We start from the raw sequence: 17,702 nt of genomic DNA, 5'->3' as shown, positions 1-17,702 counted from the left end.
TGGGCCTCCTTTTGTAATCGAAAAAGAAAAAAAAAAAAAAAGAACTCTAGTTCTATAAATTTCCTTTTCACATATTAGTAAACAATATGGGATCACATCGTTTTTTATATAGTAATATACGATCTTATATTAACCTCATAAAATCTATAAGCTACATGCCGTGGCAACTTTCTTCAAGGGTTATGCGCCGTACGTACTCTACCCGTCCAATTCGAGAAATAATAATGCATCAATCAATCGTCGACATTGAATATCTATTTGGTGAAATAATAATCCAATTCAAGATCTACCAATGACTCTGAAACATAATGAATTCCTCGTTCTAAATTTGGATGGAAGGCATGAACTCTTCTTCCTAGTGTAGTGCAGCAATATTAGAGGTTAGCTGATATTCTGGGACACGCTCTTCGAATCCCCTGTCTGTGCTTCAGGGCTGGATCGAGGACGGATCAGCACCAAACAGAGGAACTGCACGTACCTGCGGCATATCGGGCACTCGTGGTGCGTGTGGAGCCACTCTAGGATGCAGGCAACGTGATACACATGGCGACAGTCCAGGACGATCGCCTGGCAGGCTTCTTCAGCTCCTTGGTTAAAGTCCTCCAGGCATATTGCGCACTCGATGTGCTCTTCTCCTTCCCATACCCCATTCTCATCTATCTTAAGCCCGACGAATTCCTCCACATCCAGCTCCAGTGGCGTCTCGGGGTTTCCATCTGGTGGTAGAGGAGTAGGAATCGGAGCTGCGCCCAGCATTAGAGGCACCGGTGGTGGAGGAATCTGAGCCCTTACGTTGCCTATTTCAAGGTCGGGATCATCATCGTTGGCGGCTTCATTGTCGGTCTGGCATGGACACCTCAGGCCGATTAAGATCACTAAGAAGAGGAAAATTAAATAAAACACGCAGAAGGGCGCGATGCGGCCAAAATTGGTATCGGAGGGAGTGAGAGGCGGAGGAGGGGGAGGTGGTGAGGGCGGAGGAGAATTGTTGAGCATATCTATGCTATGCTTAATTTATGCTATGCTTAATTGATGGCTGATTTTTGTTAGTATGAGAAAGAAATTAAATTGGATTTAATGACTGCATACGCTTATAAATAGGATGCATGCCGCCTAAAAACCACATGGATTCTTATTTGGATTCTGAAATCTTATATTAATTAATGATATTTCCACCAAAAAAAATTAGATTTGGAGCCTCTCTTATAAAAATAAGAAAATTTGTAAAGAAAATTTTATTTTAGTTGAAAATTGAAGCAAGTAATTTATCTTTCTTTTTTCCGCTCAAACTAATCAATATATATTATATCCTATAAGAGGCAAACATGATATTCTTCATATATCTTGTCTCCTCAAACTGTTTTTGGAGATTTATTGGATATAAAATTCAGTGAAATATTTGTTTGAACCTAGAATCATATTATTAAATATGGTGTATATATAACCAACGTGAATTGGTTCAAGTGATTCAGCATTTGTTCTGCTTAAATAAGGTCACGATTTCTAGTCCTTATGAATGTAGAAAATTCACACGGTGAGAGTTTTACTCCTTAGTAGACCGGCCCGACTTGACTAGATTAGTCGGAGTCTTATTGGGTTTCTGAATACCGGAGTTCACACCGAAAAAAAATGGTATATATATAGGAAAAAGTTCCATAATAATTCAACCCATGAATCTTCTCAAATGTGAGATTGCTTGCACATTATTGTAAAATATCAGTATATATATATACTCCATCAATGTTTTAATTGAAATTTTAGAAATTAAATTATTTTTTAGTTTTATTTTTTAAAATTGGTCATTACATTCAAATCAATAGTTTGGTTATTTATTAGAATAAGTGAGAGGATTTCTTAATTTTATTTCTCACTAGAGTTCATGCCCCCACTATGCGCTGTGATATACATACTTCTACAATTATATATGCACTTTTAATATTTTATTAGATTTTTATCCAAAATTAACAATATGGAGAGAGAAAAATTGCATGAAAAATATTCTTTTAATACAAGTATCAAGCAATAGTGGCATTTGTATTGCGATATATCATGAATTGTCACGTAATGTTCTAGTGTCAATTGTGAAAAACCACCAAAAATAATTACAATAAAAATGGTGATTGAGTTGTGAAACTCACACAATTTTTTTTTTATAACCTTAAGGGGTTTGGCCTAATGGTTAAGGTGCGCCTAAACTTGCACTCAATCCCGGGTTCGAATCCTCTTGGGGCCACCGGAACGCCTTTGGAGTGATTACTTGCTCTGTGCGTCACCGATGGTTCACAGAGCCCTGAGGATTAGTCGGGCGAAGTTTGGACACTTCGGGTTATCAAAAAAAAAACACAATTTCTTTTTACAGTGATATTTTCTGATGAATGTTGCGATAGAATATGCAAATGATGGCATAAAAGGATATCTTTTGGCACTTCCTATCCCACAGTAAACACAAATTGTGGAGAAGAACCATAAGAATTCTTTAATAAATACTAATTATGACAATTATTCAAGTAATTAACATCAAGTTCCTAGTTTTACACAATTTGATTGGTGCTTTCTCATGCCACGTGACGAGGTAGGATCATCCAATAACTTCTCCAAATTATGACACATTTTAAAAACATATCATATTATAAATTTCCTTTTTTTTTGACAAACTATTCTATTATCATATATATCTAGCGTTCGATTTTATTTCTCTGTTCCACATCTCGTGTTTTGAGCATATTTCTAATTTTTATAAAGAGATGGAGAAAAAAAAAAAGAAAAACAATGTTAAAGAAGGCCATGAGTACATCAAAAAATATAAAAATAAATACTAAAAAGCATTTACGGAACACAACTCGAATGGATGATAGAAGAGTATAGGAGAGAGAAATAAATGGAGATGAAATAGGAATGTGGGAGAAAGATGGTGGGTAGTCATGTTTAAAATTTAATTTTTTAACCTTGATTCAATGTTTCTTATTAATTGAATAATTAGTTATATGGACATTTTTGACAAGTGAAAGTGAGACCAACTACCCTCATTTCTGAGTTTATATAATAGGATAGATATAGGTAATATTGGTCACATTTATGGAGTCAAATGAATTGACTTTTCCACAATAAACTTCTCTTTTTTTTTCTTTTTGCTTAGACACAATAAATTTGAATATAGGATATTTATCCCCGATTATAAAAAAGGAATTCTCTTATAATAACAATACATAATTTTGAGTCTCCATTTTTTCTTGTATATATAGATATTCAGAAGTGCAATAAATCCTAATTAATAATCCAGTTCAAATGGTATTGGCCTACTCAGGGGCGGATTTAGGACTCCCAAGCCAGTGGGTTCAAGGGACAAAAGTACAAGAATAATCGAAAGATGTACCAAATAACCGCAATAATTATGTGGGCCGGGATCAAATTTCGGAACTCTTTATTTTGAGTCGGCACGTTATGCCACTACATTAAGATCCACTCAATGGGGCTATTTCTTTATCTTGTGTCCTTGGGTGAAATCTAGTGTATTACAAGAGAAAGAAACTAGGATGATGCTAAAATTGTAGTATATCATGTAGAATAGAGAAATTTTTGGGGTTCTTTTGAGGTTGACACTAAGTTTTTACCTCCTCTTTTTACATATGAGAGAGAATTGAAGAATAAAGTGGATCTATCTTTTACTTGACACCACAATTCTTTGATAGTTTCCTAACACCAATTTTGGACAAAAATAAAAAAAAAATTCTTCTGTAATTAATAAACCCTCTAATGAAATTTGTCAAAATTTAGAGGGGTCAGTTGACGCCACTATTCAAAGAGTGGATCCACCTCTAGGCCTACTAAAGCATAAAACTCTCTCAGCATAAATGTTCTCCATTCACAACACTCGTATCCAAGACCTTACTTAGTGGAGCAAACCGCTTGAACCAACCATATTGGTTTTTTCGGTCTCCATTTTTTCTCACTCATGAAGGACAAGATGTATTTTCCACTAAATAACTATAGCTTTCCACTGTGCGCACTATTTTCATTCGAAAATCACATTTGTAGGCATGGCTCGCTGACGGGGCTCGGGCTAAATTACCTTTCGATGAAATATATATATATATATATATATATATATATATTTATTTATTTATGGGCCGCTCGGCCTAGAGGCTTAAAGGCTCAAAGACCACGAGGGTCACTGGAGGCCCAAAGACATCAAGGCCTGAAGAAGCCGTAGAAGATTTAGCCATGCAGACACCAAATATCGTGGAAGATTTCTTAATGAGGCAATATCTTCGCACATCGACGAGGAAACTTACAAATACTCTGTCCAGGTATATTACATTAATACATTTTCTAAGTTCACTCATTTACCGTAAAACGTTACTAGAAAATATCAAAGCACACACACTCGTGTCACGAGAGAATCCATATAATGGAGCACCATAGCGTTTGGGAAGTGTAGTGGGACAATTGATAAGTACGTTTTCATTTCATAATGCAAAGTAAGAATTTTTCGAGAATTTAAATGGTGTTCGATAAATTAAGTAATTAAAAAATTAAGTACTTAATAATGACTAAATGAAAAAAATGTAGAGCACGAATAAATAAAAGGTAACTTATTTCATTAAATTAGAATTTTTTTCTATACTCAATAAGTAGTTTTTTGATTAAATGATTATGCCATTATTTTTCACCTTTCTCTCTCCTACTCATTTTTCAGATAACTAAATTGTAATTGACTTTTAAGCTTTTTTTTTTATTAAGTTGTAAATAGACACAACCACATTACGAAAATTTTTGGCATAACTGATGGGATTCTTCCGTCGAAATGTCATCGGAAATATGTTACAAGTTTTTGAAGGTAATATTCGACAGACTTCTTCCAGAGACTAATAAGATTTAAAGAAGAAAAAGAAATTATTGTTAAATAGAAATTCCCGAAAAATAATTAATTTAATGGGGAAATCTTTTTTAAAAAGCGAATAATTTATTATAGAAGTTCCCTGTACAAAACTATTTGGAAATTTGAAATTGGAAGTTTGTTGAAAGAGTAAAAACTGAAATGGAATAATTCACCCCAAAAAAAAACTTAAATGGAATAAAAAGTAGAAACTAATCTAAGAAATAAAGTTCAAACGAAAAACATAAATAATAATGTTGCAATTTAAGACGTCTCTTAGCCCAATGGATGGGGCATTGGACTTATAAATTCGGCGTCTTGGTTTGTACTTCTTTGCTCTAAATTAATTGTGTTGAGCAGACAGATTCCACTCATTCTATTACTATCATTGCTTTATAAAAGAGATTCATGATTTAAGTATGAATTGCAAAAATTAAATAAAAAATTATGAAATTTTCACTAACGAGAAACCAACATGAAATCTAATGGTTCTCGATCATGACTTACGCCATTGCATTAAAATTTCTTTCTCTGTTATGAAAATTTTAATTCTAGCATCATAATATTTTTCAGCAAAAAAATCAGTTTTTGTCGTAAATTTTTTTTTAAAAAGTAAAATATCAAATTTCAATCAACAGTCGTCGGAGCAAACTTTTCTCAGTCCGAAATCTGTCGAATATCGACGTTTTCATGCAAAATCTTTCGGACATCTGATATTTCCCAGCGAAAGCTTTTGTTCTTTTCAATGGACTTTTCCATAAAAAAAATTTGTTTTTTTTTTTTCTGGAAAACGTGTAAAGCAAGTTTTTTTTTGTTGGAACACGTGTAAAGCAAGTGGACAGGTGATGTTTCGACTTGTACCATGTTTTAAGCATAAATTGATTGATAGTCCATTTTTAGCTTCATAAAGTCTAGGTTTTATTTGATTTGACGATAATAATTTTATTCCACTCCACTTTGCTCCACTATATTCTTTTTTTAATTCAACAATACAATCACTATTTTTTTTAATAAATTCTCTCACATATTTTTTTACCTATTATTACAACTAATTAGTTAATATTAAATTCTCCTAACTACTCATATTTTTTCTCTAATTTTATAATAAATTTGGATAAATTTCAACGATATACTTTATAATTTGTGAAATGGTCAGCGACACTCCTCTTTTCAAAATTAATCACATACCACCCCTCTTTTCGTTGACGTGGCACCAAGAGAATATTCATTTTGCCATGTGAATCTCATGTACGGAACTGCACAAAAAGATTTGTTACCTTATTTCTTTATCCGAACTAAATCTGATTGGTTTTAGGAAAAAAAAGTAGAAATTAGCAAAATGAAGGGTGGTTTGACTAATTTTTAAAGGAGCGGAATCAATTTATAAACTATAGGATGTGTCATTTAAATGTACCATAATAAATTTTCACATATATTTTTTTTCTAAATCCATTATTATATTAATTTTTGCAACTATTTTATGTTCGATTGAGTGAAGTAAAGTTATAACTCTACTTCCACACTGAACACCAATAAATTGTTGGGATTCTAGCACTTCTTCTTTAATACCATCAATAATTATCAACAACTTCATTTTAGTACTTCCACTTCAGCAACTACTTCCAAACAGATGTAAAGTGATTTCGTTTTCCTTCTTTTTCTCCTTCTCTTGTGAATTATTAGTTAAAATTAATTATAATGATATTTTTCATAAAAAATTGTTGATCCATCCTAGACGCTACATCTTACGCGTTACATTTCATATGGTTTGTGAACTTCCTTTGTTGATAACATAACCCTGAATTCAGATCATATGAACTCTTATTTTCAGATATCATTTCTGAAAAAAAAGAAAGAAATTCCTTGAACAACTTATTTCAGATCTCGAAATATACATTTCGAGAGACCTTAAAAGACTTGTACTTTAATTCACCAAAAAAAAAAGAGACTTGTACTTCAATATTGAAAGTTTAACAGTCTTCCAGATGTTGCAAAAGCATTATTTCTCTTCTGAAAAGTATTACTATCGATCAATGCATAAATTAATAATATAAATTAATGTAGAATTGTGGATAAAAAAAGGAGTTAAACGAGGATCTATGCGGCAAAACAATATATGAACCTTTTTGTGAGAGCATAAAGTATTCCTCCACTAACGGTAAAACTAATTTCGATGAGTGATCAGTTTATTCTACCCATGAAACTACATATGAAAAAATACAATGGATATTTATGAGTATAGTACAATAAAATATGAATCCTAATAACTAAAAAATGAGTATTTGTAATCTCATCAAGTATCGAATCCGAAACCTTTCGATTATCAAGCGATGGCGTGCATCACTACTACTCAATCTTTGATTTTAATTATATTTAATGCATCCCACTTCAATTTTAATTCTAAATACCATAAAAGGTACACCTAATTTCAACTCTACAGGGAGGTCACTATTATCGTTATCATCTCTATACAATTATAAAAGTCGGGTTGATGCGTCTTCAAGTACCATGAGTACTTGCATTGCCTGACCTTCATATCACAACTAATGAGGACATGACAAATGGTACAATTTCATGCCACCACATCGCTTTTGAAAACCAAAAGGGAACACCATGAATCACGTATTTATGTTTTACATTCACGTTGAATTAAATGTTATTATTGTTATTTACTGTTTAAAATAGATGTGTCTTTTAGAGTCACCACCAATAAAAATGTAACAATTAATAGAATTTTATGTCAAATCAAAGAAGATTTCAACAATTAGGTGAGTCTTTTAGTTATATAAAAGCTAAATATTGTTACAACACCTTAAAATTTTAACATATTTTCCAATTGTGTACACAAGATGGTTGCTCTTGGAAGGTAGACCTTACACTAATAATACGAAAAACTAGAGCAAATTTTTTTCAATATGGAAGTCCATATTTTAGATAAATTTTATGATTCACTTCCCGTAATTATTTGATATTACAGAAACTTTTATATTATTGATTTCAGCAAATATTATTTTACTTCTTGACTTACTATGGAAATGGAAATTTAAATTTTATTGGGGAGTAATAATTCTTAAGATTAGTGATTTTTTATTCTTTTATTTTTTATTTTGGTCATTTAAGTAGTGAGAAATATATTCTTTGTTGACTATAACTTGTTCACTTTGTCGTCTATATAAATTTTTTTCATAATTATTGTCGCCATACTATCCAACAATTATTTTCTTAACCCGAGCAACTAGCCCCGTGCATATGTGCGGGTCTTTCAGCTAGTTTCCTTGACATATATAGACAGTGACTGACTGACTTCAAAGCTCAATGAAGGTGAGGGAGTAGAGGTTGTGGAGGTGGAGATGGTGGAGGGAGGGTGAAGAGAGAGTACTCCAGCCAGGGAGTGGAGATTTGAGGGATAGTAGAACAGGGAAAAAATTCTTATATATAATAGTATATCACGTGATAATGTCACAATTTAATATAATAATCACTTTAACACCTATTGATTTTTAAAAGTATTATGAAAAATTATTGTTGACAAAATAAACTTTTTTTATGTGTTTAAAAATAGTGTCTCATGATATACTGATTAGACACGGTATAGAACTACTATGGCGCTAGTTGGACTGTTAGAGGACAAGCGGTGATCTGTCCCTTGTTTTTTTTTTTTTTTGGTCTTAGACCCCATTTATAAAGGTTTATGGGTTTAATAATGTCATTATATAATATTATATTATTATTTTCCCACTCGTCTACATCAATTAAGAGGCATCACCAAATTTCATATAGGAATGATGATAAATATATAAACAGCGACCACTAATCAACATCAATCATCAATATATTAAACAGTAAAGTTGAAAAAAGATATTGCTTTTGATAATTGGGTACAGGGTGATTATTATACGTGCACTAGATAGTGCATGTTAAGACTTTGAATTCCAAATAAAAAAATTAACAATTTAATTGAATTTGATTAATCTTGAATTTAATTTTATGAGTTTAATATATCAATTTTTAAGAGAAAACTATCACTATCATCTCTAAATTTTCACCTTACCACCACTTAAGTCCCTCATCAATTTTTGCCATCAATTTGGCTTAAACGTTGGGGTTCCGTTGATCAATTTGGTCCCTGCCGTCAATGCCACTAACGGATGTCTGACATGACTTCCTCGTTGGACAAAACGGTATCAAAAAAATAATTTTTTAATCTAACTTTCCAAAACTATCACTGTGATCTTTTTACTTTCCTCGAGCCGCCACTTTAGTCCCTCCTCAATTTTGGCCACCAATTTGGCCCAAACATTGGGGTTCCGTCTATTAATTTCGTCATCGTTGTCAATGTCGCTAACATATGTCTGACTTATCTGCCTTGTTGGAGAAAATGACGTCAAAATATTATTTTTAATCAGAGTTTCTAAAACAAAGTCGCTTTTGGTAATTTTTTGAAAATTTATTTATTTATTTATCTATTACTTTAACGGATGAAGGGGTAGACTAGCGAGACCTCCCAAGACCAAAGGGGCAGCGACCGGCCGAGGAGGCCCCAGGTGGTCTCCCCCCCTTTTTTTGAATCCCTCTGTTTTACTCTTTCAGTGAGGGTCATGTTGCTGATCGAAGGAAGAGATGCATTAGTTCGTTGGAGAGGAGGGAGGCTGCTCGGAAGAGCCTGTGACTTAGTTGCTACAATGGAACACTGGAAAGGGACTAAAGAGGCGACCTGAAATTCGCTATACCTTTTAAGTAAGGGAAATTGAGGCTAGTCGTTAGAGCTGGACACGAGGCTGAACTAAGAATGACTTCGGAGCCCCTGATACTACTAATCGGATAAGGAGACGGATTAGTAGTATCAGGAGCTCCGGAGTCATTTTTAGTTCAGCCTCGTGTCCAGTTCTAACGACTAGCCTCAATTTCCCTTTCCTAAGAACTATAGCGAGCTTCATGTCGCCTCTTCAGTATCTTTCAGGTGTTTCTTCATTGTAGCAGCTCAACTGCAGGCCCCTTCGAGCAGCCTCATTTTCTCTAATGAGCTTATGCATCTCTTCTTTCGATCAACAACATCACCTTCACCGAAAGAGTTAAATAGAGAGACTCGAGAAGGAGGGGAGACCGATTGAGGCCTCCCCAGTCGACCGTTACCCCTTGGTTTGGGGAGGTCGCGGCGGGCCTACCCCTTCATCAGTTAAAATAAATAAATAATTTTTCAAAAAAATTACCAAAAGCGACTTCGTTTTGGAAACTTTGATTAAAAATAATTTTTTGACCACATTTTTCTAACAAGGCAGCTACGTTAAACATTCGTTAGTGACATTGACAGCGATGATGAAATTAATAGACGAAACCCCAACGTTTGGGCCAAATTGGTGGCAAAAATTGAGGAGGGACTAAAGTGGTGGCTTGAGGAAAGTAAAAGGATCACAGTGATAGTTTTATAAAGTCAGATTAGAAAATTATTTTTTTGACACCTTTTTGTCCAACAGGGCAGCCACGTCAGACATCCGTTAGTGACATTGACGGCTGGAACTAATTGATCGATGGAACCCCAACGTTTAAGCCAAATTGATAGCAAAAATTGATGAGGGACTTAAGTGGTGGCAATGTGAAAGTAAATGGATGACAGTGATAGTTTTCTCAATTTTTAATCAATATTATTATATCAATTTTTAATCAATAAATTAATAATATTATTTATAAAATATATCTACTGATGGTTTTTCACCAAATAAAATAATTTTTTATGTAACAGAAAAATAGTTTTTTTATGTAAATTAAGTATTTAATTAAGGTAACTCAATATGATGGATAACTTTTTTTTCTCATCATTGACTTGAAAATGATCAAATAGTGAATTTTACAATGATAAGTTTTTTTTAAAGATATAGTTAAATAATATATATATATATATACACAAAATTCTATCATGATTAATAGCTTCGCACAATGCGCAGGCAAAATATCTAGTTAAAATGAAACTTAGGTTTACCTATCGTTCAATGACCATATAGTTATCTTCTTTTTGTCAAACAATCCTTCCGTCATTCGGGTGGCAGTCGACGGGGAAGACAATAACAAATTCGATCAATGTAATTATAATTTATCTATTAAAAATTAAAATGAAAAATAAAAAATTTAATTACATTATAATTAAGATTTCGGCTAATTAATTAATTTAACAAAAATATGTAATTATGATACTATATGATGAAAATTAAAAATAATTTATTTAATTTGATGAAAAATTAAAGGTTTATTTGATGGAAGTTAGAATCTAGTTAATATGAATATATACATGTATAAGTATATATGTGAAATTGCCTAATTATAATTTTTTTGTTATATAGGTCCATGAATCGTCTAAGGGAGTCTGACCCCCCATACACTTGTTGTTAAGCCACATTGAAGGTATAGTCAAATAATTACGTTTATATATATGACATATACTTGATTTGTAGTTGAAAGTTAATTTAATGTTGAGTTAGATTGATTGTACATGACCCTAAGTTATTCGCCATTTTAGTAATGTGGAGAAGGAGGATGGAATATGGGGAAGTGGTTGAGCCTTCCCATTATGGATTATTGGTTATGTTTGTATTGTTTGTTGCTGCGTAATAAGGAGATCTGAATATTAGTTATTATTTGTGCCTATGTGATTGATTGATTGATTGATTAATTGATGTGTTTTTTAATTCTTTGTATTTTTTAATCAATAAGTTTAGATAAATATCCATTCACATCGTGAAAATGGATGTAAAATAGAAATAATCAGAATCATGGAAGTATGAAAAGAATTTGATGGGGTGAAGGAATTCTTGAAGCACGCTTCCCAATTAGAGAATTGTGTAGGGAGAGAAATTCAATGTCCGTGCGTAAAATGCTGGAAGAAAGGGTATTATTTACCACTCGTTGAGGTTCAAGAACATTTGTATAGACATGGTTTTAGGCCTAACTATTGGATTTAGACTAATCATGGGGAAGTCGATCCTTATGCGACTTCTAGTTCCTATGAGAGTCCATTAGATAAGTACACAGATGTGGTCTATGATGCGGTGAGGCAGGATTATGGACATGAAATGCATTAGGGTCTCCGATATTTGCTGTGTTGAGGAGCCAAATCCACAGTCCCAAAAGTTTTATGAACTTTTGGAGCATTATAATAAGTCGGTATGGTGGGGTTCGGACCAATACTCTGCATTGAGTATCGCCACTAGATTACTGAGCGTTAAAAGTAATTACAATTGCCCCCAAGGTGCAATCAATGAGCTTTTGGCCATTATATATAGTCTCGTTCCGATGAACGATAGGATTCCTCAGAACGATTACGAGGCGGAGAAGTTAGTGTCATCTCTTGGATTGAGCACCGTAAATTTTTATTGTTGTCCAAAAAGCTATATATTGTACTATAAGGATGATGCTGATTGTATTAGGTGCAAATTATATGGTGCCGAGAGGTGCAAATTATATGGTGCCGAGAGGTACAAATGTCGTTTTGATGCTAAAGGTTGGGTTAAGGTAATGGAGAGAAAAAAATTCCACTACTTGCCTCTAATCCCGAGACTGAAAAGGCTATATGCGTCTCCAACCTCAGCAGGCAATATGAGACAGCACTACGAAAATCGTCGTCCTAATAATGTTATGTGTCATCCATTCGATAAGAGATCTTGGAAGCACTTCGACGAGGTAAACCCCAATTTCCAATCGAACGCTTGTAATGTTTGGCTCGAATTATGTTCAAATGGGTTCATTCCTTTCGAAAGAGGGAAGAAGGCTTATTCATGCTGGCTTGCTGTTATTGTTCCATACAAGTTGCCTCAATAACTGTGTATGACGACAGAGTATATGTTACTAACATGTATCATACCTGGGCCCAGAAATCCAAAGCATATGATATATGTTTATTTGCAACCACTTATTGATGAGCTAAAGGAGCTGTGGCAAATTGGGTTCATCACTTATGATGCTTCGACAATGCAGAACTTCAAAAGAACAGTTGGTTCGATTGCCATATAATGTTCTTGCTAGAAAAACATTCATATAGGAAGGACAAAAGAACTTCAGGGCAAGAAAGACAGAGAAAGATGAGCTGCCCTCCGTAGTAGATGGTCAGCGGATGTTCGACTGGAAGAATGTGACGGAAGAATGAAGGCATGTCAAGACTAATGATTATGAGAATAATCACAATTTTGTTAAGCAAAGTATCTTTTGGGAGTTGCCATACTAGAAGGATCACCTCGTCCGGCATAACTTAGACATCATGCATATTGAGAAGAATGCTTTCAACAATATTTTTAATACCGTCATGGACATAAATTGTAAGACAAAAGACAACATTAATGCCCGAATGGACTTGGAAATCATATGCAACCGTTCTAAACTTTATCTGGTGGAAGGAAGAAAAGGAGTACTTCAAATGCCCAAGGCCCAATATATGTTCTCACAGCCTCACAAATGCAAGATTTGTGAATGGATCGACAATCTCGAGACGCTCGATGGAAATTCGTCCAATATAGCAAAATCAGTTGATATCGATCAATGTACTTTCCAAGGGTGGAAGAGTCATGATTGTCACGTCTTCATGGAATAATTGTTGCCTATTGCATTTAGGGACCTGCCCGATCACATATGAAAACCCCCGATGGAGCTCAGCAATTTTTTCAAAGATTTGTGTTCCACGACCTCAAAGCACGAAGACATGCAACATTCCCATCATCTTGTGTAAGTTGGAAAGGATTTTTTCCACCTGCATTTTTCGATTGTATGGAGCATTATAGATGAGGCATGAAATAGAGGCCCCGTGCAATTCAGGTGAATGTATCCATTCGAGAGATATATAGGCAAACTGAAGCGAAGCATTAAATAGAAAACTCGTGTTGAAGGGTCAGTACGCGCATCATATTTGAGCCAGGAAACAATAAATTTTTGCTCATATTATTTCAAATTTGACGTTCGTATTATAAGGATCTGAGTCCCTTGTAACAATGATGGTGGGGCATCAAGCAATTCGTCTCCACTGTATGGGGTTTTTAATCAACCTGGACGTTAACCTGCTCTCTTGATGGTGTTACTTAATTGTCCCGAGGTTAAGCCATACCTTGAGTAAGTCACTCCTAAACAATATATATTGGCAAAATATTCTGCATGTAATATGTATGATATAGTTCGGGTTCAATCTAACCACTTAATCATATTTGATACTGTAGTATATTCATTACTAGTTTGAATGTTCCTCAACATCAAGTATGGTAGAAGACTAAGGATGAGTTCGTTGAATGGTTTGGGAAAGTGGTAAGTATATATTAATTAGTCAAATTGTAAATTGAACGTTGCACATTTCCAAGCCTATTTATACTTAACACACGAAGGGTCGTCCTTCCGTAGATACTGAATTCGATTAATGGAATTACCGATGAAACACTACAAGCTCTAGCATAGGGTCCCAAGAAACATGTGACAACATACCAGTCGTACTTCGTTAATGGCTACAAGTTCCAAACTAATCTGCTTGACCAATATAAGACGACCATGAATTGTGGAGGTCAAAGGGGATGGAGGCCTTGTTTATTACAACATATTGCAAGAGGTGGTAGAATTAGAATATGCTAGATTACTAATAAAGACAACAATCTTATTCTTCTGTTAATGGTTCGATCCTAATGACAGGGAAACGAAGATGGATCCTGAGACCGGGATCACTAAGGTTAAGCACAAGCGTAGGATTCAGGATTACGATCCGTTCATTCTTGTACATCATGCAAGACATATTTATTATGTGTCATACCCGAGCCAAGATAAAATTAGATCCCAATGGCAAATTGTTACAAAAACAAAAGCGTAGAGGAAAAGTAGAAATTGAAGAGTCGTTAGAACTTGCTTATCAAAACGAAGATTCGTCGCGTTGAATTAATAATCGAATATGACCCTATTTATCTCTTGGTCGATGTAAATAGTCTTGTAGAGTACATTCGACTAGAAGATATAGGACATTATCAGCATAACGAAGTTGAAGAAGATGCGGATGAGGATGAGGATGAGGATGAGGATGGGGGTGGGGGTGGGGATGGGGATGGTAATTTAGTTATTGTTTTTCATTTTCCCGCTGCCTTCGCAAGTACTTATAAAAATTTTCACTTTATTATTCACTTTATTATGCACTAATCAAAACATTTGAATGTTCTACTAATGCAGATGAGTGAGAAACATAGGATGAAAAAAACTACAAAAGCGGCACGATAGTGATGCAATTCTCCCTGATGGTGACATGGTCAGTTGGAGCCACATACTTCCGAGGATGAGCACTTCCTCACCACATAAACCATCCCCGATGACAAACAGGTCATCACATAATGCACATATTTATGGATCTCCGATAGACCTGCATAATCAACCACAAGTAAATAAAACTTCATTGTCTACATATATAAGTGTTTTTTGTAAATAGATTATTTGTAAAGTGGAAAATTTGTTTGCAGGTACCTCCTTTTAGCCCTAATGAATATGCATGGGTAGGACCTAGTAATCCTCATGAGCCACCTCCTCAGCTCGGTGGATTTTCGTTTGATATTGCTGAAGATAGTACGATCATTTATCCTACCGAGCCTTGTATGATCAATGGGTGTCCATTTCTCATACCGGACGGCTGAGACGGGTTTGTCTTATGTTTGCCTTGTTTGAAAGATTAAAAGTGCACAACCATGACAATTATCTTTCTTAATTTGAATAACATATATGTATATATGTGTATATATATATATATATTTGCAGATTCATTGATTCCTTTCAGGCCACCAAGATGGTTACGGCCATTTTGAGGAGCCACATCGACCGCTTCTATGAATCAGGCCATCCGATAGTGAAATTTCATAAGGATGTCCCAGACGCAGGGAATGAATTCTTATATGGAGAGTGGAAGGTATGTATTTTTCGAATAGTACATTGTACTTGTTTTGTTGTTAAATTGATAACTAATTGATCATTTGTATGTAGAAAATGGTTTACTTTGACTAGCGATATGAGGGATATATGAAGAAGGCTTACATGCATAGGTGTGGCACCCAACTACGCGGTTTGTATGGCGACTACTGGCGGAACAAGTTGATAGTGAACTTTCTTGGAAAAGCTCATTTGGCAAAGCTGGAGGAGGCATGGAAGGGGTAATCATTTGCTCGAGAAGGAAGCATAAACATGCTTGATCATAACTCTATTGCCGGAGCTTCCGTCCACTGCAGTAAAAGTGTATCTTTCGGTACACATGCTTATTGAGACGCGAGTCTCCTAAAATACTCATTTTCATTTTTTTTGTTATTATACAAATAGTCATGATAAATATCCATCCATGAATCCTTTGCAAATGAAGACTATGCGTCCAATACTTTCGGTGCCCGCCATATTTGAAAAATACCATAAGAAAACTTTGACTAAAGAGTGAGTTAGTCCATTTGCGAAGGAGACACATGTAAGTTAATATATGAAAAAATGATTCATTATATCCATTGATGAATTTCTCATATAGCGTCATGAGTAATGACCTTGTATTTATCCTTTTTATAGGAAAATGTGACTCATAACAGCACTCAAGAAAAGTATGAAATGTTGACAGATCCATCCGGAGCAGAGTTATGGAAAAAGGTCATCGGGAAGAATAAGAAGGACGCACCTATGGGCTCATCAACCTCCCCCCTTGTCCGAATTGCCACGAAGAAAGTGCCTCTAGGACTGCACCAGTTGCACACCCCATAACTCAAGAACAATTCATGATGATGAAATTGCTAGTCAAACTTAGCAAGAAGGTTGACAGGGTGACAACATAGATGAAAAATTCCGTAAGGGGAACAAGAAAACTCAATCCAAGAAAAAAGATATTTCTTGATCCAAGAAGGGGAGACGTTAGTCGAAGGAGTCTAACGAGGATAAGGATGATGATGACATTCACGAGGAATCCGACGAGGAATCCTCAATCGATGATTAGTTTCTGATATGTCTTTGAATTTATGTTTTCTTGACTTTATATATTCCCCATCTTTTGAACTTGTGTATGTTGAATTGCATGTTAATGAGGATTCACGAGGAATTCGACGAGGAATCCTCAACCGATGATTAGTTTTTGCTATGTCTTTGGATTTATGTTTTCTCGACTTTATATATTGCCTATCTTTTGAACTTATGCATATTGAATTGTTGTTGAAACTACATGTATTGTGATTTTGGATGAATATTATCTGAAAAATGTGTAAATAGGTTGAAGTGTTAAATGGGATATCGATAATTTAATGGGAAATTATGCCGAATTTTGTTCATCCCCTTACGACATTCAATTACATGCGATACTACTTATATTGTGATAATAAAAAATTATTGATGTGAGCATCGGTTAATCATGTTATATAACGTGTTAGAGTAAAAAGATAATTAATTAAATATATAAAGTCAATGTTTTAGTAAATAAACAAAAACAGTGTAAATAGAATAGATACAATTAAACAGCCGAAATGACAGTAGCTCGATGGTTAAGGTGTTGGTCAAAGGGGGTAGCTGGGGTGGAAGGGCAGGTCAGGTGTTTGAATCTCGGTCGGTGCAAGTGAAATGGCGGAATAAAAGGAACAAAATGGGGCGCACGGCAGTTTTATTTATTTTATTTTATTTTAAATTTCGCTGTTTCCGACTGGCTAGGTCATCATAAAACACGTCGGAAATTCTGTTGAAAATTTTCGACTACCAGACCAATGGAAATTCAACAGTCTTTCTGATGGGTCTTGGCGTCATAAAGCTTTTTGACAGGTCTCTCCCCATCGGAAAACCCATCAGAAAGCTTTCTAATGCCCAATTTTCCGACGAGTCA

The 17,702-nt window shown here is 34.6% G+C and overlaps 1 protein-coding gene across 1 annotated transcript; it reads right to left on the bottom strand.

Annotated features, from left to right (window-relative positions):
- Positions 1-381: 381 nt before the first annotated feature.
- On the bottom strand, positions 382-996 carry LOC116212215 (E3 ubiquitin-protein ligase RING1-like). The gene has a single exon (XM_031546783.1). It carries the CDS (start codon positions 994-996, stop codon positions 382-384), a length of 615 nt encoding a protein of 204 aa, XP_031402643.1.
- Between the last annotated feature and the right edge of the window lie 16,706 nt (positions 997-17,702).

This window comes from Punica granatum, chromosome 6, assembly GCF_007655135.1.
Source record: "Punica granatum isolate Tunisia-2019 chromosome 6, ASM765513v2, whole genome shotgun sequence".
NCBI classification, from domain to species: Eukaryota; Viridiplantae; Streptophyta; class Magnoliopsida; order Myrtales; family Lythraceae; genus Punica; species Punica granatum.
Note: the sequence above shows the minus strand (reverse complement) of the source record. Positions and strands in the feature narration are given on the sequence as shown.